Below are 24,720 nucleotides of genomic sequence, written 5' to 3'. Positions count from 1 at the left end.
ACAGATGAACTATTAGAGAAACTGGGACGGGTCCAGTTCATCTCTACCTTGGACTTAACCAAGGGGTACTGGCAGGTACCGCTAGATGAATCTGCCAAGGGAAGGTCAGCCTTCACCACACATCTCGGGCTGTATGAATTTAATGTACTCCCTTTCGGGCTGCGAAATGCACCCGCCACCTTCCAAAGACTTGTAGATGGTCTCCTAGCGGGATTAGGAGAATATGCAGTCGCCTACCTTGATGATGTGGCCATATTTTCGGATTCCTGGGCAGACCACCTGGAACATCTACAAAAAGTCCTTGAGTGCATAAGGGAGGCAGGACTAACTGTTAAGGCTAAGAAGTGTCAAATAGGCTTAAACAGAGTGACTTACCTTGGACACCAGGTGGGTCAAGGAACTATCAGCCCCCTACAGGCCAAAGTGGATGCTATCCAAAAGTAGCCTGTCCCAAAGTCAAAGAAACAGGTTCAATCCTTCTTAGGCTTGGCCGGTTATTACAGATGATTTGTACCGCAATACAGCCAAATCGCCGCCCCACTGACAGACCTAACCAAACAGAAACAGCCAAATGCTGTTCAGTGGACCGAAAAGTGTCAGAAGGCCTTTAACAAGCTTAAAGTGACACTCATGTCTGACCCTGTACTAAGGGCCCCAGACTTTGACAAACCGTTCCTAGTAACCACAGATGCGTCTGAGCGTGGGGTGGGAGCAGTTTTAATGCAGAAAGGACCTGATCAAGAATTCCACCCTGTAGCGTTTCTCAGCAAAAAACTGTCTGAGAGGGAAAGCAACTGGTCAGTCACTGAAAAAGAATGTTACGCCATTGTCTACGCTCTGGAAAAGCTACGCCCATACGTTTGGGGACGGCGTTTCCACCTGCAAACCGACCATGCTGCATTGAAGTGGCTTCACACTGTCAAAGAAACTAACAAAAAACTTCTTCAGTGGAGTTTAGCTCTCCAAGATTTTGATTTCGACATCCAACACATCTCAGGAGCTTCTAACAAAGTGGCTGATGCACTCTCCCATGAAAGTTTCCCAGAATCAACTGGTTAAAATCGACCTTGAGATGTAGAAAATATTGTTAGTCTTTATGTACTTGGTAGTATATTTGCATTTGCATATGCATGTGTCTTATTAACTCTGTTTTTCCTCAAGCTCCAGGAAGAAATCCCAGCCAGTGTTTCACCCTACCTGAGATTTGGGGGGCGTGTCATAAATATAAAGGGAAGGGTAAACCCCTTTGAAATCCCTCCTCGCCAGGGGAAAGCTCCTCTCACCTGTAAAGGGTTAAGAAGCTAAAGGTAACCTCGCTGGCACCTGACCAAAATGACCAATGAGGAGACAAGATACTTTCAAAAGCTGGGAGGAGGGAGAGAAACAAAGGGTCTCTGTCTGTCTATATGCTGTTTCTGCCAGGAATAGACCAGGAATGGAGTTCTTAGAACTTTTAGTAAGTAATCTAGCTAGTCTTGGCTCCATCACTCTTTCTTCTGGTTTCCCTAAGTCTCCTGGCTCTTCCTCTAATTTTCTCATTATCTCCTCTGACTTGCCTCTTCTTTTTCCAGTATCTCCACTGCTTTCTCCCCATTCCAGGGCAAGCCCTTGATGGGCTGAAGAGGTTTTGCACTGTGCTATCCCCCACAAGTGCTGGCTAATTCAGGAACCCTGGTCACACATGGCTGCTCTGATATTCAGCTGGGAATGGACAGTCAACAACAGCTCATTGTAGCAGGAAGGAGAAGCAGCAGTCTTCAGGATGGGGACTGTAACTTATATATGTTTGTATGGCTCCTAAAAGCCCCAGTCAGGATGAGGTGCTATCAAAATAATTAATAATACCTTCGAGATTCCTGAAAAGATTGTGGTATAGACTTTCTGAAGTACTGTAACTGGGATGGCAGTTTCCCTGAATTCCCCTACAGGTAAATCCTAATATACTGCCAAAAGTCTTTATTCCTCCAACACCATAATGACTGCAGGGTCATTTGCTGAACCATTCACTTTTCTCTTTGTGGATTAATATCTGAAGGGCAGTTGGGAATTCCACTTGAACAGGGGCCATCAGAAGCCAGAATAAGTTATATCAGCCTTAAGGCTGCTCTAACTTGCATCAAGGCACACCAAGTATTCTGGGCACTGGGGGAACATGAAGATAGCTTTAAGTTATCTTTCCCCCCAACCCACTTGGTAAAATAGGGCCTGGAATATGTAAGGATCTGAGCCTGAGTGTGTTTTTTCTGAGTCTTCAATTAACACACAGCTTGTGCATTCCTGCTGACTGGGAACATCAATTCAGTTACGGAGCACTTATTATCTTTTGTGTTTCATTAGTTTCCAAAGGTCCCAGTTAGGCTCAGGGCCCCAACCCACTATAAAGACACATACAAAGTCCCTCGTCCAGAAGAATTTACAATCTAAGAAGACAAAAAGAAACCTACCACCCACAAATGAATGCTGAGATGAAAAGATAGAGCATACTGTGCAAGTACAAGCAAAATTATCAGGGAGATGGCAGATATATATCAGTCCTGCCACTCTTTTCAAGGTTGGATAAATGATGCTGTCAGGGGGCCACAGTTGCCATTGTTCCTCAAGTGTGGGGTGCAGCTTGGCACTACAGTTTGGACCTTGTCTGAGTTTCTCTGAGTCCAATAAGAATATTAGATTAGCCTGATTGAACCCTTGAATCCTTGGCTATTAATGATGCTTAGATTAAAAATGAACCCTGGTAAGAGGGGTGGAAGTTCCTATTTTAAGGTAAAAAGAACAGGAGTACTTGTGGCACCTTAGAGACAAACAAATTTATTTGAGCATAAGCTTTCGTGAGCTACAGCTCACTTCATCAGATGCATGCAGTGGAAAATACAGTAGGAGGATTTTTTATACACAAAGAACATGAAATAATGGGTGTTACCATACACGCTGTAACGAGTGATCAGGTAAGGTGAGCTAATTTAATGGTGTCCAGTTTGCAAATTAATTCCAATTCAGCAGTCTCTCATTGGACTCTGTTTTTGAAGGTTTTTTTGGCATATATCACATTGGTAGATGTGCAGGCCAATATGATATGTGCCAGCAATGCCCCTCTGCCATTTACATTGGCCAAACCAGACAGTCTCTACGTAAAAGAATAAATGGACACAAATCAGACGTCAAGAATTATAACATTCAAAAACAAGTCAGAGAACACTTCAATCTCTCTGGTCACTCAATTACAGACCTAAAAGTGGCAATATTACAACAACAAAAACTTCAAAAACAGACTCCAAAGAGAGACTGCTGAATTGGAATTAATTTGCAAACTGGACACCATTAAATTAGGCTTGAATAAAGACTGGCAGTGGATGTGTCATTACACAAAGTAAAACTATTTCCCCATGTTTATTTCCCCCCCCACACACACACACTGTTCCTCACACATTCTTGTCAACTGCTGGAAATGACCCTCCTTGATTATCACTACAAAAGGTTTTTTTTTCTCTCCTGCTGGCAATAGCTTACCTTACCTGATCACTCATTACAGTGTGTATGGTAACACCCACTGTTTCATGTTCTCTGTGTATATAGAATCCCCCTACTGTATTTTCCACTGCATGCATCCGATGAAGTGAGCTGTAGCTCACGAAAGCTTATGCTCAAACAGATTTGTTAGTGCCTAAGGTGCCACAAGTACTCCTTTTTCTTTTTGCGGATACAGACTAACACGGCTGCTACTCTGAAACCTATTTTAAGGTAATGAACTTTATGACACAAGGCCACATTGGGACAGTTTTACTCAAAAAGAATCGTTCTTTACACCTCAAGCAGTCTCACTGGTTTCAGTAGGACTACTTGGGGAGTATTTTATTTTATCTGAGCAAAAGTATCACCCTCTGACCCCAGAATCTGTTAAAACAGGCTTTATTTAGCATGCTACTAAGTTTTGGCTCAGTTACAGATGGCACCAAGGGGAGAAAGGAAAGGTTAAAAATGGCCTGCTGGAGTATAAATGAGCAAAATTACAGTTGAAGAAACTAAGACAAGGTTCAGTGAGTTGTTTAGGGCATGAAAGAATAATTGCAGAAGCAAGTATGAGAGGAGAGCATGCTAGCTGACAGCATTAGGAAGAACAAGTTATGTTTGAATCTATTAAATGGTAAAAGAGGGAAAGATTATTACAGGACTACTCAAATCTACACTGACTTCAATTTGATAGATGTGAGAATGGATGTAAGGATGGCCAAGGAGCTAAAGAAGTTCTGGGCTGATGAACATGTCCAAATAAACAAACACACTGCAAGCACCAGTAAGAGAATCAGCTCTCCTGCCATTTTTTGTTCATGCTTCACTAATCATTATAAGGTCATCAGTGACATGCATTCATTCTTCTACCTTAAAGACACCTTGGTGTTGTATCAGATCCTTCTTGCTAAACTTACTTTCTAGCATATTGCAATGGGGAGGAAATTATCCAAAGTTTGGTTTAAAATAATGTTCTAAGAGCCCTCATGCAATAAAAATCTCACTAAAAGTCACGACTCATCTTGTGTGGTTATTATTTTTCAGCCTTATAGTGGTGGTATGCTTTATCTTCCATATTACCAATAATGAGCTAATAAATACTGTTACTTTGGGTTACTCTGGATATAACGTTTACCAACAACTATAGGATGATACAAAACAGGAAGCAAAATCATGAGGCCTGTTACAGCACAGGAGGCATTATTTCTCCCTAGTGAAACAATTTTTTCCCAAACTATCAAAATGCCATGTTTACAGATGTGTTGGGTCAAACAGATTACATTTGTTAAATTTACACACAATTCACCTACTAAAAAGCAGTAAGTCCAACAGGGCATGAGAATGAGAACTTGTTTCCTTCATTTCAACTTCAGCTTCTGAGGAACATGGAAGACCACACTTTTGTCTTTCAGAGACTCTCAGTACAGCAGAGGTTGACGCTGAAGCACACCTAACCACACCAGCCCCACCAACTCCATCATTTTAACGTTTTGGCAATGCTTAGTCCACAGACTTTTTCTTGAAATGTGGGAAATTGTCACTTTCCCAGAGAAAAACTTTATCTATGTCCGAAATAACACAGAACCTGTCACTCTTCATAAGTATAGATGATCAACAAAATTATCCTTGGAACACAGAATATGGGTTGGGATTTTCAATCTCCAAGTAAAACTGGATTAAAATATCACTGAAACAAATTGAAATAAGTGTTTGAAATGAGGCTCAATACCCAGAGAAATGTCATAATCCTATATCAGTCCTGGTTATCACCCTGATGGATAGAATACAAAGAAAGAACTGATTCTCAAGAAAGAAATGTGAAGCTGCAAAAAACCCTAAAACCTAAAAATATTTCTCAACAGATATAATCTAAGAGATATTTGTGTTTATTGTATGTTCTGCAAAAGGAAATTTTAAAGTTGACTCCAGTTGAGAATACGGTGTGATGGACTCAGCCCAGCTAGTTAATGTTCATAATTACCCTCTTCCTTGAAATTGGTAAGTCAGTAAAAGGACAGTCTAAGCTTCTAACCCAAGGCTGGTTGTTCTTAGGTTTCCTTCTGTGGCCTAGCTCTTAAGGTCCTTTAGCCAAAAGAGACATTCCCAAACCTTCTATTTCCTGATTGGAACTAACTGGACCCAGATAGCAGCAGTAGTTACCCTGAATCTTAATGAAGGATTTTATTAACACCTGGGCCTAGGACAAATTCAGTGCCTTACTCAGAGAATCCATAAACTTCATTGGTGAAATCCTGGCCCCAATGAAGTCAATAACAAAACTCCCAATGACTGCCATGAGACCTGGATTTCAATGGGTATGCCTTCATGTCTCTATACTGCTTCCTCTGCCTCTGCAGTTCCTTATAGATAAATTCAGTTTCCATAAGATGGCACTATGCCATGCATGTGTGGTATGATCATCTTAGTCATCCAGAATGCAATAAAGAGCTCAGGATTCCTAACAAAGATCTTAGAGCATGCAATGTTATTACTACACATTTTTCTCTAAACAGTTGTGTAGTGGACATCAGTAACCAACAGATGAACAACTGATTGCAAGGAATTGGGGAAGGGACTGTCTTTTTTTCTGTGTTTGTAAACTGGTTCATGACTATGGCTCCTAACTGCTATGGTAATACAAATAATACATAAACAATTGTGGGAAATTCCTATTCTTATAAAACATGCCATGGGCTCTTTTATGGCCATACACAGCAAACAGGATCATGGTTTTTAATGTGTCATCTTAAAATCACACAGAGTACACTGCTCACCTTATCTACTACAGAAATATGAAGAACAAAGTTTACCCCACTGTAATTTGAAACTGGAGTTCTACAGTCTTGATATTCAAAGCTAAGGCTTAGTGAACTCAGCCATTCAGGGTGATGTGCAGGATTTTTTTGTTTTCTGTCTAGTCTCAAAACTAACCTATCTTTGTCTGTGTTTCACTATTTTAATATTGTATCTACTGGTTAGGAGACTGCCTTTGGTCTTTCTCTATGAAATCATGACCTGGATAAGAACTGCCTACCTATGGTTTATTGTACTTGACATTGCATTCATTCAAACATCTCGGGAGAACACTTTTTCATTCCAGAGATAAGCAGGCAGGGGAGAGTACATAAATATGTAAGAGCAATCCAAAGTTTATGAGAACTACAAGTAGTAAATTTGATATGATGCACCTAGTCCCTTTGAAGCTCCTTGTGTTTCTTGCTGGATAAATGTATTTTCTTCAGAAATATAATCTAAACATTCAAGGAGAAGAGTTTTTCTCCCTTTTGATGTAATATTGCTTTGATGATCCATGAATACATTCTTATTCTAGACATCACGGATGATAAATAAAAACTTTAAAGGTATAACTCTGTTCTAGAAGACTATGAGAATATAACCTACATCATGACAATGATAGAAGAACAACTGTATGTTAAAATGCCAACTATGCAAAAGTTCAAGTCTCAATAAAATGATTGCTCCAAAAACACAAGGAGGAAGAGAATGAATACAAATTGTCACAAGCCTTGTAAAAACACAAATAAAACACACAAACAACGAAGTGAAACCAAAATATGTAGTATTACCTAGAGAACCAAGTTGCATCAAACTGTATTTTCATAACAGACTTGAGTGAAGAAGTGGTTAAGCCAAAAAAAAAAAAAGTGTCTACTAATTGAAACAACAATTATTTTGCCAGAGTAGGGAAGGATAGAAGTCAAATGGCGTAGAACCAAATTCTGCCTTCAATTACCCATATGCGCCATCACCAAAGTCCGTTGGGATCTCATGGATGTAATTGAGGGCAGAATTTTCCTTTAATAATAATACTCTGCACTTTCATACATAGATCTCATAGTGCTTTAAAAGGGTAGGTATTGTCCCCATTTTACAAATGGAGAAAAAAACTGGAGCACAGTATGATTAAGTAACCTGCCCAAAGTCACACAGCAAATCAGTGGCAAAGTTTGGAGTAGAATCCCAGTCTCCTAACTTCCAGCTTGACACTCAGTCCATTTCTAGACCACAGCTTCCCTAACCCTTCAACAATAATCCAAATTTTGGTAAGGAACAGGGAAATCTGTCAACTTTTCCTCTGAGAGCAGAGCTTACATCAACTAACTCATACTTCTTCACTACAATGGCCACTGAATAGTTCTGATAAATCAAGTGAGATGGCTGTTATATTTCAGAGAGCACTCACACTTATCAATTGCTCTATGTAGGGAAAAAGTTACTGGATATTGCCTCACATTATCAGGAACCATAAGAACAACCGTGCATAACCTTTATCAATATTGCTGAGTGAAGTGAAAGTACAAGTATTTTTCCATAAAATCTTGTATAGAGGCCCTTGAAAGAGGGAGGTGGATTGATTAGATGGACCCAACTGGGATTTCAGTAAAACTCCTATCAAAACTGTCTCAGTGAATATTACTGGACTTAAAAGTAAATCCTAGGATTTGGAATTTAGGAAGTATTTATCTCAATTTGATTTAGTTTTCTCCAGGAAATTTGGCTTTCAAAGAATAAGCCATTCTACTTACTGGGCTTTGACTCCTTTTAAAGGGGGTATTAAGAGTGCAAAAGGGGTAGACCTGTAAGTGGTCTGGCATTCTGATTTCTATTAAATTAAATGTTATAACTATCAAGTTAACACCTGACAATCCATGTTTTCAGGCCTACAATAATATTTTCCCAGATTAATCTATTCTATTAGTCCTACATGTTTATTTGGTCTCTTTGGTTTCCCTTTTTTATAATGAGTCTGTCAGCAGAGCTTGAATCTTTCATTAACCTGCTTCTGGAAAAGTTTCCATCAGCAATCTTTGTGCTTTGGGGAAATTTAATGCCTAGGCACTGGAGATAAGGATTTTTTTTATTTTTTCCTCCAACTTGGTAAATGTTGCCTTTATTTTTCCCTAGTCATTCTATGGACAGGGTGAGATATATTCCTACAATGTACATTCCTCTAATTTTAAATAGATTTTGGCTGGAGGTTTTGAATAATAGAAGAGGTGATGATCTGAAAGGTTATTTCACATGCACCTCTTCTAGAGTGAGCAGTGTGATTGATGATATCACAGTTCTATTTTAAAATGGTCTTGTTTCTCAAACTTTATAGTAGCTTTTAAACCAGACAGTGATCATCAACTGCAATGCGGGTGCATTTCTGCTCTTTCACTACTTTATCCTGAGATAAATTGTATCTCACTCATGATTTTGAAGCTGTAAGCTCAAGCCAAATTAAGTGGAATCCAAGTCTAAAATCAGAGAGAAACTCACATCCAATTATTTGTTAGCTTTGGAGAACCGGCTTTTGGACCTTAATGACCCAGCACAAGCTCACACCATATTTACTGAGATTATTAAAAAAATTACAAGATGACTTGACCAGCAAAAATGGGATATTTTCATTATTCAAAAGTTAAAAGAATGTGCTATGATTTGAATTGCTTCTGTTATGAGACACCGCTTCCGAATATAAGGGTAGTAACAATGGTTCCACTGAGTCTATTAAGAAAAATTGGATTAGAGGGCCCTTTGGAAGGAATTTGAACTTGCTGCCACAGAGTAAAAATCATCTCTATTTTGGAATTGGTGGGAATGGGATTCAATCTTAACACCAGACATGCTTGGGAGACTCACATTTTTCTGCCTTTTGGAATGACATTCCATCTATCAGTCATTTGTTATGGTCTATCTCAGTGGACCTCACCATCTCTAGAATGGACTCAGTCTCCACCAGGGAAGCTAGAATACTGATCAACCAAAAATGCCATAGCAAAGCTCCTGGGGAGGATTTTATCCTAGCCGTAGCTTACAAGAACAATATTGATTGTGGGACCTGTCGAAGTAAAATTATTTACTAAAATAGTATAGGGATTTTTTCCTCCATCTTTTGAGAAACCTTCACAGCCAGTGTCCAGAGTTAGGATAGAGTGGAAAGATAACCTAACTGATCCCATCACAAGGGGTTCCACCAGGTAAACTTATTGGCCCCTTTCCTTTCTAATTTGTTAAAGAGGCTGTGGTTATTTTAGAAGGGTCGCAGTATTTTACCCTCAAAATTTTGGACTGATTTGTGTCAAGTCCTTCCTTATTCAGATGACAGGATTTTGCTGTCTCAGACTCCACTGGACTTGAAACATTTGTTAAGGGATTGTAGCTTTTTGCCTGACCATAAATTATAAGAAAATGAAAGTAATTTCCTTTGGCCACAGTCTACATACCAAAACAGCATAAATAGAAGACTGATGGCCATTATATTGAACAGGTCAGGTTTTTCCCACCTTTTGGGTATTTGTTTCATATATAATGACCAACGAGACCAACACACAGAGGAGAGCCTTAAGTTATGTGCAAGCAGTGCTTCGTTTCATCCATGTCCATGGGGGCAATTTAATAGCAGTGCCCAAATATTATATGGTTAGGAAATCTGGGGCTGAAGAGATTTTAATTGCTAAAAGTTTGTGCAAAACAAATTTTTAAGAAGAATGCTTGGCCTCCCAACTTACAGCTCAGTTGCTTTACTTAGGGCACAGGTAAGAGAATTCACCTCTTTGATCAAAGCTCAGTACCATTATAGCACTTACAGGCTGTGTATTCTGCATATAAATTTAGAGCACCTAACAAGGTAAAATCTGGAGGAACAGCTTAACAAGACATAAACTTTAGACTTCCTCTAGTTTTTGCAAGCCCATTTCTTGGAATTTTCAGAACTTGACCTGACTAGGACTGTGTGCAAGAGTGTGAAATCTGTAATTAAGCTTAGAATAGAAGATATTTACACACATGTGGATATGTCAGTCATCCATCAAATAAATAAGTCCCCTTGGCTTCCTCCTCTAAAGAACATTCATAATTATGAGAAATATTTGGCTATTTTGAACAACACTATGTTACGGAAGGCCTTTTCAGCTCTCCATTTTCTCCCTATTTGCAGTTGGCCTATTTAGAAAGGAGGTATGCTGGAACTGAGAGACAAAATCATTTTTGCCTATGTAGGTCTGACCAACCTGAAGATTTACCAGACTATCTACTTTCTTTTAATCTCCATAACTTGTCTTAGAAGCCTTTTGCTGCACCAACTCAAAAACTAGCATACTCACTATGTAATGAAAATGTTTTGGTTATATGGGCTGTCACTATATTTGCCTCATTGGCAGCAAAACCAAGAAAATATATGTGAAGGAAAAAGTTCCTTATAATCTAAATGAACCAATGAATTTCTAACCTTTGTTATCTTATTTTTATATGTTGATGGAGGGGGGAGGAAATTCTTAAAACATGTAACTGATTCTTGGAGAAGTGCCGATCTTATGTTTTTGTTTATTTTACTAAGTTGTATTGATTTTAAATTTTTTATTTTGCTAAAGCTAAGGTTCTAAATTAATAAACTTGACTTTGCCTAAATAAGTAACATTCAAAAATAACAAATCGTGTTAAAGAAATACTTGTGGAAATGTCAATGTTTCTGAGTCAAAAATGGCTGTTATTTATTTCAGCATGGCTGACATGTCCTTGTGTCAGAAAGCTCCAGTGAGACAGAGAATTTTTTCTCATTGGAGAATACAGTCAACTTTGCATACCATTTTAAAAGACGGTATATATACTTTAAATTGGAAGGGTTGGGGGAAAGGGGTTATTTAGTGTACCAAGAGTTTTGTTTTAAAATTAACTTATTTTTATTTAGATTACAGACAGAAACTTCCATCCCCACAGCACATACACACCCTTCTATTGATATAGTTCTCCTAAATTCCTTCCCCATTATCTACAGACAGAAAGACTGGGCTATTGGTATTTAAATTAAGCATGCCAAATTTTTGTATGAATATTTTGATTTCTTTTGTATAGTACTACTCCATACTACAGACAACTCTTTTATTAATTATTGTGGAGTTAGAATAAAAGCTGTGGGAATTAAAACATTTCTGTTAGCAACTTGTTTTCCTTTCTTCTGCCACAAGACATGAAACTTGAAGAACATATCAATATTCAGAATTTACAACATATACAGTGCTCCCAAAACATAAACTCTGCCATGCTGCACATGCTGTAATTATAGTACACTTTAACACACAAAAATACGTTAAATTACATTTAACAAATGAAATGGGAATAGAAAACACTGCTTATGTGCAATGAGGCTGAGTTAACGTTACAGAAGCTAGCTTAGTTTTTGGAAATTCCTAACTTGATATATCTAACTTCAACAATGCACAATTACTAGTTTTTGCATTTTATTTCACTTTTTTAAAGGAAACAATGAAAAAGACAACTTCTGCAGTTCTTTAACTCAGGAACTTAAAAATACCATTGCAAACACCAATGGATATTGTAAATTCACTGATTCAGGACTAAAGACTCCCTGGTCATCTTATAAACTCTGCATGCTCCCAGTCATTCTAATGAAAGCATTTTAACTAGGGAATCTTTAAAAACCTTTAACTATTCACCCAAATTTATGAATACATGTTGAAATTTCCACAAAAAGAACCTTGTCAATTTCTTCTGAAATTGAAATTAGTGGGGGGAAAGTTTTCTATATCTCAATTACATGAACTTTTTGACTATTTGGAAACTTAGGTTCATGATGAATACTGATGCCCATTTATTAAGAAATGCCTCACATAGAGAATACATGCGTGAGCTGTACTGGCTTCCAATTAATTTCTTGGTAGAATTTCAGGTGTTCGCTTTTACATGTAAAGTCATAATTGATTTGGATCCAGGCAGCCCAAGGGCCTCTTTCCCTCTGTGATATTACTAAAGATGTGATCGCTGGGATGCTCTAATAGCTCTAATCAGATTTAAAAGAGACAGACAGATAGTAGGGTATTTTCTGTAAATAGTTCTTGATTCTCAAAGTCACTCCTACACTTAGCCTGACAGAGCCCAAGTTGTTAACTATTAGGGAACAGTGCAAGGTTCATGTAACTCTTCAGGATTTTTCATTGGTTTGATGAGGATTTTTTTTAAATGTCATGTTGCTTTATATTATTGAACTGAGACCTGGTTTGGAGTGGGTGAGCCGTTAATCCTTAAGCTGTACATACTTTGTTTTCTTTGTTTGCATAGCATTTACACCTTTAGGCACTTTTGGGGGAAAAATCCACTTGATTTTTAAAAAATTAAAATATTATATGGTAAATTCTTTCCCTTATATCATAACTTCATTTTTTGTCTCTCTCAAATACTTCTTCCTCTCTCCTTATGGACAATATGTACAGATTAGTCATACTGATTGCCAGTTGATGGTTAATTTGTGTGCTTTTCCTTTACTTTAAATTTGGTTTTAACATATTTCCATAAATATTTAATGACAAAATGGTATAAGGGAGGTGGCAGTGGAGGAGAGTTCTCTTCACAGGCCAAATCTCTCATTTCAAATCAAGGCCAATGACTGGAATCTGCACTATGCCTGTTTCTGGTCTGCAATATTCCCTAAACTGATGTGCTACTGGTCTTCAGCGGAGGATGCTGTGGAGCCACATTATCAAGTTTCAACTAGTCCAGCCCATACCATCGCCTGCCAAATGCTACATGCTTGCACCCAGAAAACCCCCTGGAAAAGTGCTCCGTGGTAGAGTCCTGCAGCAGGACTGGGATCCTGTGGGTCCTGCATGACCCGCTGCCATAATAGCAGGATGGGGTAAAATGTACTTTGTTGCAGGTGGGAGTGGGTGGGGGGGGGAAAAGAGTGCGGTAATTTGTAGGAAAATACTAAATCTCTCATCAGTTTGTCATAAATAGAATTTCAGAAATGTACAGGAAATTTTTCCCTTTTTTTAAAATAAAGGTTTTAATACTTAAATTTAAGTGGGGAATAAAAAGAGATTTGATGTCTATTACAACAAGAGTTAAAGCATTTTTTACATGGTTTAAGCAACATTTCTTTTATTCTTTCAGTGGTAAAAATTGTGTGTGAATTCTGTTTATATATATACACACAGTAAAAACTGTGTTATCCGGCACTTTACCAACTGGAAAGCTCTAGAAACCAGCATTTCTGATATCTCTGATTTCTGATCCGGGCGGTGTTCACCTCAGGCGGCTCCCTGCAAGCAGAAACATGTCCCTGCTGCTTCTTGGTGAAGGAACAGCTATGGGGGCTCCACCCACCCCAAGCACTGGGAACCATGGCTAATGGGAGCTGCAGGGACAGTGCCTGTGAACGGAGGCAGCCTGTAGAGCCTCCTGGCTGCACCTCCATCTAGGAGCAGCAGAGACATATCGACGCTTGCAGGGAGCCGCCTGAAGTGAACACCGCCCAGATCCGGCACTCCAAAACCCCTCCTGTGCCCCAAGCCCCTGCCCCGAGCCCCCTCCCGCACCCAAACTCACTCCCTCCACTGGTAAGTATAACTCTTAGTTAACTGGAATTTTTGATTAACCGGCACCCCTCATCCCCCGAACATGCCAGATAAAGCTTTTCCTAGCTTTGCCTGCATAATAAATTAACCACATTAACATTGTGGGGTTTGGGGTCTTTTTGTAGCATGAGGGAATCTGGCTCTCTTGCATGATTTGCATGATCTAAGGTTTTTGCAAGTGGGAGTGCGATAAAATGCAAGAAACAATGGAGGAGCTTTCTGCCATTTAGTTGATTGCTATACAGTAAACTAAAGACACATTCAGAGACTCTGCACTTTAGCCATCAAGCAACACAGTAGAATTTTGTTGTACAATTTCTTCAAATACTGTATATTGTAAGCACACAGAACCTTTTTTATTTCTGGAATAGCCATAGGTATATCATTCCTGAAAATTTACCTGCTATATAAAGTGATTACAACTGTGCTGAAGTATTTTATACATTTTCTAAATATGTACTTATTCTTAGGTACTTATTCTTTAAAAAAAAAAGTCTACATTTCCAACCTGAAAAAATTAAATAAAAAAAAATGTACATACCCAAATCTTTTTCTAGTTAAATATCCCCTTATCCATCTTTGAAGAATCACAACTGGTGAGTGATGAGCTAGAATGTGATTGATTTTTGAAATGATATCTTTTACCACATTTATATCCTCCTCAACGGTTGCTTCCTGTATGAATTCAAATGAAAATACGCTGAATATTGTGCCTTAAAATCTGTACTTCTCTAATAAATAATTTTGAAACAATGTATTTTAAAGGGATTATTATTTTAATTTTCATCCCATAGCTAACGATTGAAGGGGAAGAGCAAGGTCTTTTGCTTGAAGAAAACTTAAAACACGCAGAATAAAAAACTGTCAATTTTATTGAAACAAAGGTGAGAAATAATTTATAACCAGAAGCTGAGTCAGTAACCTCCTTCCCATATAAAATAAACACCTGTCGATGAGACTACTCTGCCTAGTGTAGAAATGTCATTCATTTTAAGTTACAGAAAAGCCATTTAGTGCTCTGAACATAAAGATAACCCTAGATTATTACAATATTATTGTTACTGTAGGACAATTAAAATACTGTTTTCTTTCTTCAGTAAAATATCGGAATAACTGAACAGGTTATGAATTATTAGGAATTATGAAAATGAGAATATAGTTTGATTATAAATACAATAAAAAGTAATGTAAAACAAGATACAGCTCAATTTTCTATAGAACTTCATCAAGCCTAAAATGAAAAAAATATATACTTCTCATTTTTCACAAAATTTTATGTCTCTTCTCAGCTACAGGCTCCACCTACTGAACTGTTTAATGGCTAAACCCACACGGAGTTGGCCTAAAATATAGGTTGCTACTTTATACAGCCTGCCGCAGTTACAAACATTCAAATTCAGACAATGTTACTTCCGTCAGACATATCTTCAGCAGTTACTCAAACGGACTGATAAAACTGGTTGTTTAATGGAGGTGATTTTCTATCATAAGTGGAGTAGAATTATACATAGTACATTTGGATATGCCTAGAAGAGGTCTCTTAAATCAGAAAGATGTCTTATAAGGGTGGGTTTCAAACAGATTTCAATATAAAAGCACATTAAAAATTTTCAAGCATGGCTTTATCATCATATCCTAGGTATAATTTAGAAAAATGATAGAAGGTAATATTTTCAGTGTCTATCCCTCCCCAGAATAGAACTGGTTCCTATTTCAGGGCCCAATATTCTAGCTATTACTAATGTGGGTAGTGCCAATGAAATCAAGTGGTGTCACCCCATTCAGTAACTTGGTGTTTGAAAGGTTACGTTTTCTACTGTTTTTAATTTTTCTATTGTAAACCATCCCAAGAAGCTGGGAAGTTAACTGCACAAATGTTTTGTCATTATAACCTTTTGCTACCACCTTCATTAAGACATAGTCCCATCTCCATTAAAATACTCCCATAAGAAGGAGGGGCAAATAGCATTCTTGAGAGGAGTTTTCCTATTGTCTGCATTTACTGAATGCTTTTTCTCAAGACATGTTAATACTTTAAGTTTCCCAGACTGTTTTCATCCAAATATATTTTGTCACCTTTGGGATTCTTTCTATGCTTTTGGAACTTCAGAAATGCAGGATTTACGAGCAGCAAAACCACCTCTGAAAGCTATTCCTCTTAGGGCAAAGATTGTGTTTTCAAAAACCACTTTAATAGCATTTATCAATTTCTTTAAAGTTATAAATTTTATTTTAGGCAAAAAATATCATAGGAAAACAGAATCCATTTTTATTTTAGTACATATGAGTTATGCACATCTCTTATCAGCACAGCTCCAAGTTGCACCTCATTTCTAGTGCATTGTAATGAAAATATTCATGTTTCTAGTTAGGTTTAACATGTTTGTCTTCCACTGCAAAAATCCACCTCTAATTGATGGAGGCTAGGAAGAAACATCCATGCATGATCTTGTACTGACTGTTGTCAGAGAGAAAGAATAGTAAACTACATGTTCTAATGGTCTGATCCACTGTCTCAATACCTATTTTCACAAAATGAGAGGTGTGTACATGCTCCATAGCAACCGTGCCAGAGAACAAACTATAATATTTGGATTCAGATAAGAATCTTAAATCTACCCCAGTTCAATGTTGTTCAGATCTAGGGTTTTGGCTCTGCATCATTGCTGATTAATATGTTACGATATTTTCAATTTTTGTTGTGATACAGCAGCTAATTGTCCTATTGAAATAGTAAATGATATTGAAGTTTTTGCGTCATATAATATAATATAGGATTATTACACTTCTGCTCCACAGATTTATTTTATGACATCAGTGTTGTGCAATTCTAGTACAAAAGTATGGCATTTCTTATAACACAATTTTTAACTACCAGTATGATGCATATTGAAGAGAGAAAAATGAGTGATTGATTATAAATAGACTCTGGACATTATTTGCATAAGCAACAGATTTCTTTCAATGGTATATGGTATAAAAAAATTAAATAAAACATAGTCATTTACAAAACATTAGTCATCAACCTTAGAAGACGTTAGCTTGGATGAATGAGTTTCTGACATGGTGCAATTATTATACATAGCCACTGTACATTTAGAAGTATTATATGGCAAATCAATGCTTATTGTCCTATATGCTGGTACTAAGATACGTTTTCTTATATATGACAGGTTTCAGAGTAGCAACCGTGTTAGTCTGTATCCGCAAAAAGAAAAGGAGGACTTGTGGCACCTTAGAGACTAACAAATGTATTTGAGCATAAGCTTTCATGAGCTACAGCTCACTTCATCAGATGCATTCAGTGGAAAACTTATGCTCAAATAAATTTGTTAGTCTCTAAGGTGCCACTAGTCCTCCTTTTCTTTTTTCTTATATATGTGTGTCAAGTTTTAACCTGTGTGACCCAAGAAACTCTTAATGCCAACTGACAAGGGCAGAGGAGTTGCTGGAATCTCCTGATTCTAGCACATACATTCTTGTTCACCAAATAATGTCATATGAGGTCTCAAATGAAAGCTGGTGTCATACTGGTCAACAGTATCATTGTGAAATGTATGTCCAGGTACTACTGTGAGGACTAATGCATATATACTGAAAATATATTCTTAAAGTTTGTATCAAGATATTAGTCACCAGCAAAGGTGAAAAACATGTTGCTTTCTGTCAGACAGAGCATATCTCTCCACGTATCTGTTTATGTGTAAATTAAGTATTGTCTCATTCACAATGGGTCCCCTATCACCAGTCTTGATTAAGAAGGGTAAGAAAGAACTTCAGAAAGGATCTAATAGTAAGTGAAATACAGTAGGGCAAGAGAACCTTATTATCGTGAGCTGTACATTAGAGGTTTGCTTGACTATATTTGAGAGACAAAATAGACACCCTGGCACCCTTTACTTAGGAAGAAAAAGAACAGTGTTTTTGCATCATGCAAGAGGGGTCTCAATCAGTGTTTGAAATGCTAAAGAGAATTTTCGGTGAGTTAAGCCTCTTTAGACAAATGAGTGACTTGTTAGTTTAGTTTAATCTCTAGAAAGCATGTTATTATTTTGATTTACATATAATCATTTGTTTCCAGTATTCTTACTCACTATTACTTGAATCTCTATTCTTTCACAATAAACTTGTTCTTGTTTTCACTATAGATATATGTAAATGCTGTGGTGCAAAGCAAAATGTTGAATCTTATGAGCTGGTGTGTACTGCTCCTTTGGAAATAGCAGGCCTGGTAATTCTGTGAGTGTTCAGTGGATAAGGGGCTGGACACTAGAGGTAACACACCGAATATTCGGGGGTTAGTGCGGAACGTAGTACCTGTGCTGCCAAAGACTGGTGGTTTCAGGGAGCTGATCTACAGCGGACAAGACTATGCTAAGGGCAGGTAGTTATGAGATGCCTCACAACCCTAGTACTCGTGGGGAGCGACACAACCTGTTCGAAATGTTCATATACTGTATGACAGACTACTGAATTTTGTTTTTGATCAAAGCATAGGACTACAATGGCAAACCAATGAGAGTGTACTATATAGACAGACTAAGCATTTTTATTACATACAACTGTTTTAATATATAAATGCTTTATTCTAACCAAAAAATATGGAACACCGTTTTAACACAGCTATCATAAAATGTATAAAGATCAGTGCAACACAGTCAAATAAAACATTAACATTTTATTAATGAATATCTAGTATAATTTGATGTAATATAATTGCTTACCTTTCTAGGAGCATGGCAAAAATCAAGGAAAAAGCTAGGGCTAAATGGTTTATATTTGGGGGGAAGCTTCCAGTTCTCAACAATTTCCTCATCAGAAATTACATAGTAATCCAGTGCTTTGAGTGAGAAAATACTGTTAACAACAATATGCCTATATTCAATTCTTAGACTCAGAGGAGTATCAAACAAGGTGAGGCCTATCAGATTAGGACAGAAAGATAACGAATGCACATTATCCAGTTTTCCAATTCCATTGTCATGAAGATAGAGTAAATTTAATTCCTTCATGCCTTCCCAAAACGTTGGGCCAGGAAGATGCTGTACCTGAAATAATGATGAAAATGAAATTTTGAATTGTGTAGTTTATTGGATCCTACACTATAAAATGCCACAGTGACCAATACAGTCTCTATGTAAGTAGCTGCAACTCCACTGACTACACCAGGGCTGTATCTGGACCCTAATTATTATTTAGAGCTGCTGCATGATGTGACCAGGATGTTACCAAATACGTAACCCTCCCTGGGCATCACGGCTATGAGCTATATCAATGTAAAAAGGTTAAACATTTTGGAGCTAATTATTAGTTACAGTGTCATAAGTTCACATATCTATCAAACCGCACAAATCCCCACAAACCACATTAGGCAGCAATTTTGGATTTGCTTCTTCTGAACTTTGTTTTTCAGCATCTTTCTGTTTGTGGCTTGTATTAACAGATCTCCAGCACACAAAAAAGATCAGAAGGCCAAATCTAGTTGAAAACTTTTGCTCCATGAATTGAAAAGACATTTCCAATGCCACATGCCAAAGGCTTTATTCCCAGTAGATGACACTTTTTCAACACAAGAAGAATAGATTTTTCTATTTCCCAGAAAAACAACAAAAAAACCCAGTTCCAATCTATTATATTTTAAGAGTATTAATGGAATAGAACCATGCAAAGGAAGATATGTACCAAAGATAAACAAAAAATCTTAAGAGTAAATTCAATAATAATGTGAACATAAGAACGGCCATATTGGGTCAGACCAAAGGTCCATCTAACCCAGTATCCTGTCTTTCGACAGTGGTCAATGCCAGGTGCCACCGAGAGAATGAACAGAACAGGTAATCATCAAGTGATCCATTCCCCGTCACTCATTCCCAGCTTCTGGTAAACAGAGTCTAAGGACACCATTCCTGCCCATCCTGACTAATAGCCATTGATGGACCTATCCTCCATGAATTTATCTAGTACTTTTTTGAACCCTGTTATAGTCTTGGCCTTCACAACATCCTCTGGCTAGAAGTTCCACAGGTTGACTGTGCATTGTGTGAAAAATTTTGTTTGTTTTACACTGCTGCCTATTAATTTCATCTGGTGGCCCCGAGTTCTTGTGTTATGAGAAGCAATAAATAACACTTCCTTATTTAATTGTTAACTATTCCCCAACAATTTATGTTCATCTATGTGTTTGACAATTTTGTTATTTACTACGGTTTCAACAGTTTCCCCGATACTGAAGTCAGGCTTACTGGCCTGTAATTGCCGGGGTCACCTCTGGAGCCCTTTTTAAAAATTGGCATCACATTAGCTATCCTCCAGCCATTTGGTACAGAAGCTAATTTAAAGGATAGGTTACAGACTAGTTAGTAGTCCTGCAATTTCACATTTGAGTTCCTTCAGAACTCTTGGGTAAATACCATCTGGCCTTGGTGACTTATTACTGTTTAGTTTATCAATTTGTTCCCAAACCTCCTCTAATGACACCTCAATCTGGGACATTTCCTCAGATTCATCACCTAAAAAAATGGCTCAGGTTTGGGAATCTCCCTCACATCCTCAACCGTGAAGACCGATGCAAAGAATTCATTTAGTTTCTCCGCAACTGCTTTATCATCCTTGAGTGCTCTTGCAGCATCTTGATTGTCCAGTGGCCCCATTGGTTGTTTAGCAAGCTTCCTGCTTCTGATGTACTTAAAAAAAAATTTGCTATTACTTTTTGAGTCTTTGGCTAACTTTACTTCAAATTCTTTTTTGGCCTTCCTAATTATATTTTTACTCTTTATTTGCCAGTGTTTATGCTCCTTTCTATTTTCCTCACTGGGGTTTAACTTTCACTTTTTAAAGAACAGCATCCCAAAGGAAGCAGTGGAAGCCCTACTGTTTTAATCATTTAAAACTAGACTGGACAAAGCATGTTAACGTACAACAGGGAACAATCCTTTAATAATGGGAGAAAACCAAGGGTACGTCTACACTGCAATTAAAAACCCACAGCTGGCCCATGCCACCTGATTCGGGTTCGCAGGGCTCAGTTAATTTCTGGGTAGAAGTCCGGGCTCGGTCTGAAGCCCAAACTCTAGGACCCTACTAGGTGGGAGGGTCCCAGAACTTGGGCTGCACCCTGAACCGGAACATCTACACCACAATAAAACAGCTCCGCTTCAAGAATCAGCTGACAAGGGCCAGCTATGGGTGTCTAATTCCAGTGTAGATATACCCTAAATGGCCTATCTTAGCGGGTCTTTTCCACTGCTAACACCTATGCATTAGACCAGTGGTTCCCAAACTTGTTCCGCCGCTTGTGCAGAGAAAGCCCCTGACGGGACGGGACGGTTTGTTTACCTGCCGCGTCTGCAGGTTCGGCCGATCGCGGCTCCCGTGGTTCACTGCTCAAGCCAATGGGAGCTGCTGGAAGCAGCAGCCAGTATGTCCCTCAGCCCGTGTCGCTTCCAGCAGCTCCCACTGGCAAGGAGCAGTGAACTGTGTCCATTGGGAGCCGCGATCGGCTGAACCTGCAGACGCGGCAGGTAAACAAACCGGCCCGGCCCGTCAGGGGCTTTCCCTACACAAGTGGCGGAACAAGTTTGGGAACCACTGCATTAGACAATGCATGGAAAAATTTTATTGGGAAAAACTCCATTTCATGCTATCACTCTTCAGTCAACCAAATTCTATATTTATATAATTTTGACAGACCTTTATGAATTCATATGCAGAGGTGTTGAGCTATTATTATTATCATCACTTAAGACTTAAGTTACAGTAATGCATAGAGGCCCCAATAAGAATCAGAACCCCCTTGTGGTAGGTGTTGTTCTAGAAAAAAGTAGACATTGGGTGAAATCCTGGCCCTATTCAAGTCAATGGCAAAAATCAAATTGTCTTCAGTGCAGCCAAGATTATACCAACTGTTCCTGAACAGATATTTTTAGAGTAAAAATCTAAAATATTAAATCAGAAGAGCAACTGCTATGTACAAATAATATTGTTAAATTCTGCATTTAAAATCTAAATTGCTTCTAAGAAATACTGGGGAAACACACAAGTTTACGGATAAATTTACTTCATTGAACTATTCTGTTTTGCATATCTCCAAAACAACTGTTTACCTGATTTCCATGGAGATCCAGCTTAACCAAATGAGTACAACATTCGAGTGCATCAATATTTGTAATATAATTATTAGACAGGATGCATACTTTAAGCAAAACACAGTATTGCAAATGTCTCACATTCTTTAAATATAGCCCATTTAACTGAACTATAGCAAGATCTTTCAGCTTCTTTATGTGGGCTTGACTGGTAGTTTGTCCATATTTGAGTAATAAATTTTCAGAAGTAGAAACAAGGTGTTCAGTTAATTCCTCCATGCCTGGTTATCTGCTTTGTGGTTCATCCACAAGAGATCTAAGAAAAGAAGAAGGACTACACAGTAGGTTGCATTTATTCAACTTTCAGAAGAAAAATTTCAAATACCCCAAATACATATCCAACTGTCTGTTACAACACTGCTTGCTCTGTAAAACACTACACATCCACGGGGGCGGGGGGACCTCTTATGGGATTAATTTTAAAACATAAAAGTGAATGAAAAAGTGTAAGTGCATGTTATTAGTATATAGCACATTTTATTCCAAAGGAACCCAAAAAGTGCTTTGCAAACTGTAGGCTTGATTATGCAACCCTTTATATTTTGTATTCACTCAGTCAAGCAGTCAATGAACGGTACATACATACATGTATTGAGCTGTTTATTAGTTGATCCTCCCTGTTAACATGAGTACGGGTTGTAGGGATGAATTCATACAGCTGCTAAAATGCAGCCACCTTGGAAGTGAGGCAATGTTTAAGAATGCACAGCAACACAACACAATAAATTAGACAGGAAAAAACAAAGAATAATATTAGCCATTGAAACTGCATGGAGAAATTTGTTGGCAGAATGCAACTTCCTGAGTTACAATCTAGTTAGGATACTAGTGCTAACAGTCCTGCTCTTACAAAAAAACTGCTTTGAATTCTTTAATAACCACAAATGGTGAACAACTCTGGTTTACATCTTATCCAAAAGAGCGCACCTAGAGCAGCACAAATGTCCCTGTTTCTTAATGAATCATCAATATCACAGCTCAGACGGTTTTCTTTTCAAATACTGAGACAATCCAACACTTTACTGTATGACATTTGCTGGAATCTGGCACAATTTGATGTGGTTTTATTGATAAAGGTAGGAATGTCCCTTTAGTTGAAATTATCTTTTTTTCAAAAAATGTAACTGCAAAGAACAGCTGGATTCAACAATATTTTTGGACTTTGATTATTGTAACATAAGGAATGCACACAAATGTATGAATTATCAAATTAAATTAATGCCACAATATTAAAAATAAGTATAGCTATATTTTACTCCAATATTAGGGATCTAATTATACATTCAAAGATTTCAGTTGAACAGAAATCATATTATTGTCAGTAAACCTTTCATGAGTTTTATATCTTCAGCAGTTTTCTAAATTCCTTGTAAATTATCATATATTTTTAATCACACTGTGAAAACTGCTTCTATAGAGTATAGTGCATACTAGTTACAACAGACACCACTCTACTCTCAACCTTTATTCATTATACACAATTAGGTGAAGTACATGTGGCAGAGGTGTATGTGAAGGACACAAGGTTTGAATAAATGAGAGCCTATGACAGGGATCGGCAACCTTTGTCATGCGGCCTGTCAGGGAAATCCGCTGGCAGGCCGGGATGGTTTGTTTACCTGCAGCATCCACAGGCTTGGCCAATCGCAGCTCCCACTGGCCGTGGTTCGCTGTTCCAAGCCAATGGAGGCTGCGGGAAGTGGTGGACAGCACATCCCTCTGCCCTTGCCGCTTCCCACAGCCCCCATTGGCCTGGAACAGTGAACCACGGCCAGTGGGAGCTGCGATCGGCCGAACCTGCGGACGCTGAAGTTAAATAAACCGTCCCGTCCCGGCAGCAGATTTCCCTGACGGGCCGTGTGCCAAAGGTCGCCGATCCCTGGTCTATGATAAAGTATTAAACAAGATTGCAAATCATTCTCCAGTTCAGAAGGATGGGAATTTTCTCCTAAAGGAACTATTCCATCTGGAAAGAATATAATACATGAACATTTGCTGGCTATCTGTTGAGGGTACTACACTGTTACAAGAGGCACTTATTACTTAAAATGTTTATCTATTACCTGGAACATGCTTTAATCCATTTTGTACAATGTACTTTTGAACAAGTATATAGTATTCATGAAACATGGCAAATTAATGGGATCCATTAATAATGTTACATTTCTGCCAACTAGCAGAACAGAATGAAAATGGTACTAAGAACCTAAAACTCCGGGAACATTCACCTTATTATAAACAAATCGTATAATTATATCTGCAACAGTGAATGAAGGATCCAAACTCTCTCTCACTGACATGAATGGAAGTTTTGCCATGGCTTCAATGGGAGTCTGAGTCTGGAAAAATAACTAAGTATGCATTCTATAAAAGCACTTCATGCTTTTACCTACATTTACTCAGTAATGTGGGAAGACTAAGAAGGGTCAAAAGGATTACTTATACTGAGCAAAGAAAGTAATTTTTAAAATTATTTTTTAAAAAGCTTTTTCGATCTATATTGCCATGGTGATGATAAACTCTATTTAATGAATCACTGAAAAAGTTTCATAATTCCAGGTCAGTAGCACTTTGATATTTTAGGGTCCATCAGCATTTACACTCTAAGTCACCACTTTTAGCGCTAACTAGGGGATAGGTGATAAGTAGGCGATAAAAAAATTGGCTTTTTAGTAGAACTAGGATACTTT

The 24,720-nt window shown here is 38.0% G+C and overlaps 1 protein-coding gene across 5 annotated transcripts in view; it reads right to left on the bottom strand.

Annotated features, from left to right (window-relative positions):
* LRRIQ3 (leucine rich repeats and IQ motif containing 3) overlaps positions 1 to 24,720 on the bottom strand; it is a 122,666-nt gene that overhangs the window by 93,044 nt on the left and 4,902 nt on the right. For 4 of the 5 annotated variants that reach the window (XM_048862620.2, XM_048862619.2, XM_075131733.1 and 1 more), the window contains 3 exons: positions 21,989 to 22,286; positions 18,611 to 18,934; positions 14,428 to 14,561 (listed from right to left, as the gene is read on the bottom strand). In XM_048862620.2, the coding sequence (XP_048718577.2) occupies positions 14,428 to 14,561; positions 18,611 to 18,934; positions 21,989 to 22,249 (719 nt within the window). In that variant the 5' untranslated portion in view covers positions 22,250 to 22,286. Of the gene's footprint in view, positions 1 to 14,427; positions 14,562 to 18,610; positions 18,935 to 21,988; positions 23,626 to 24,720 lie in introns of those variants that run through there. The other variant, XM_048862621.2, reaches the window with a different exon arrangement.

Source organism: Caretta caretta, chromosome 8, assembly GCF_965140235.1.
Source record: "Caretta caretta isolate rCarCar2 chromosome 8, rCarCar1.hap1, whole genome shotgun sequence".
NCBI lineage: Eukaryota > Metazoa > Chordata > Testudines > Cheloniidae > Caretta > Caretta caretta.
This window is presented reverse-complemented; position numbering and strand designations above follow the sequence as displayed.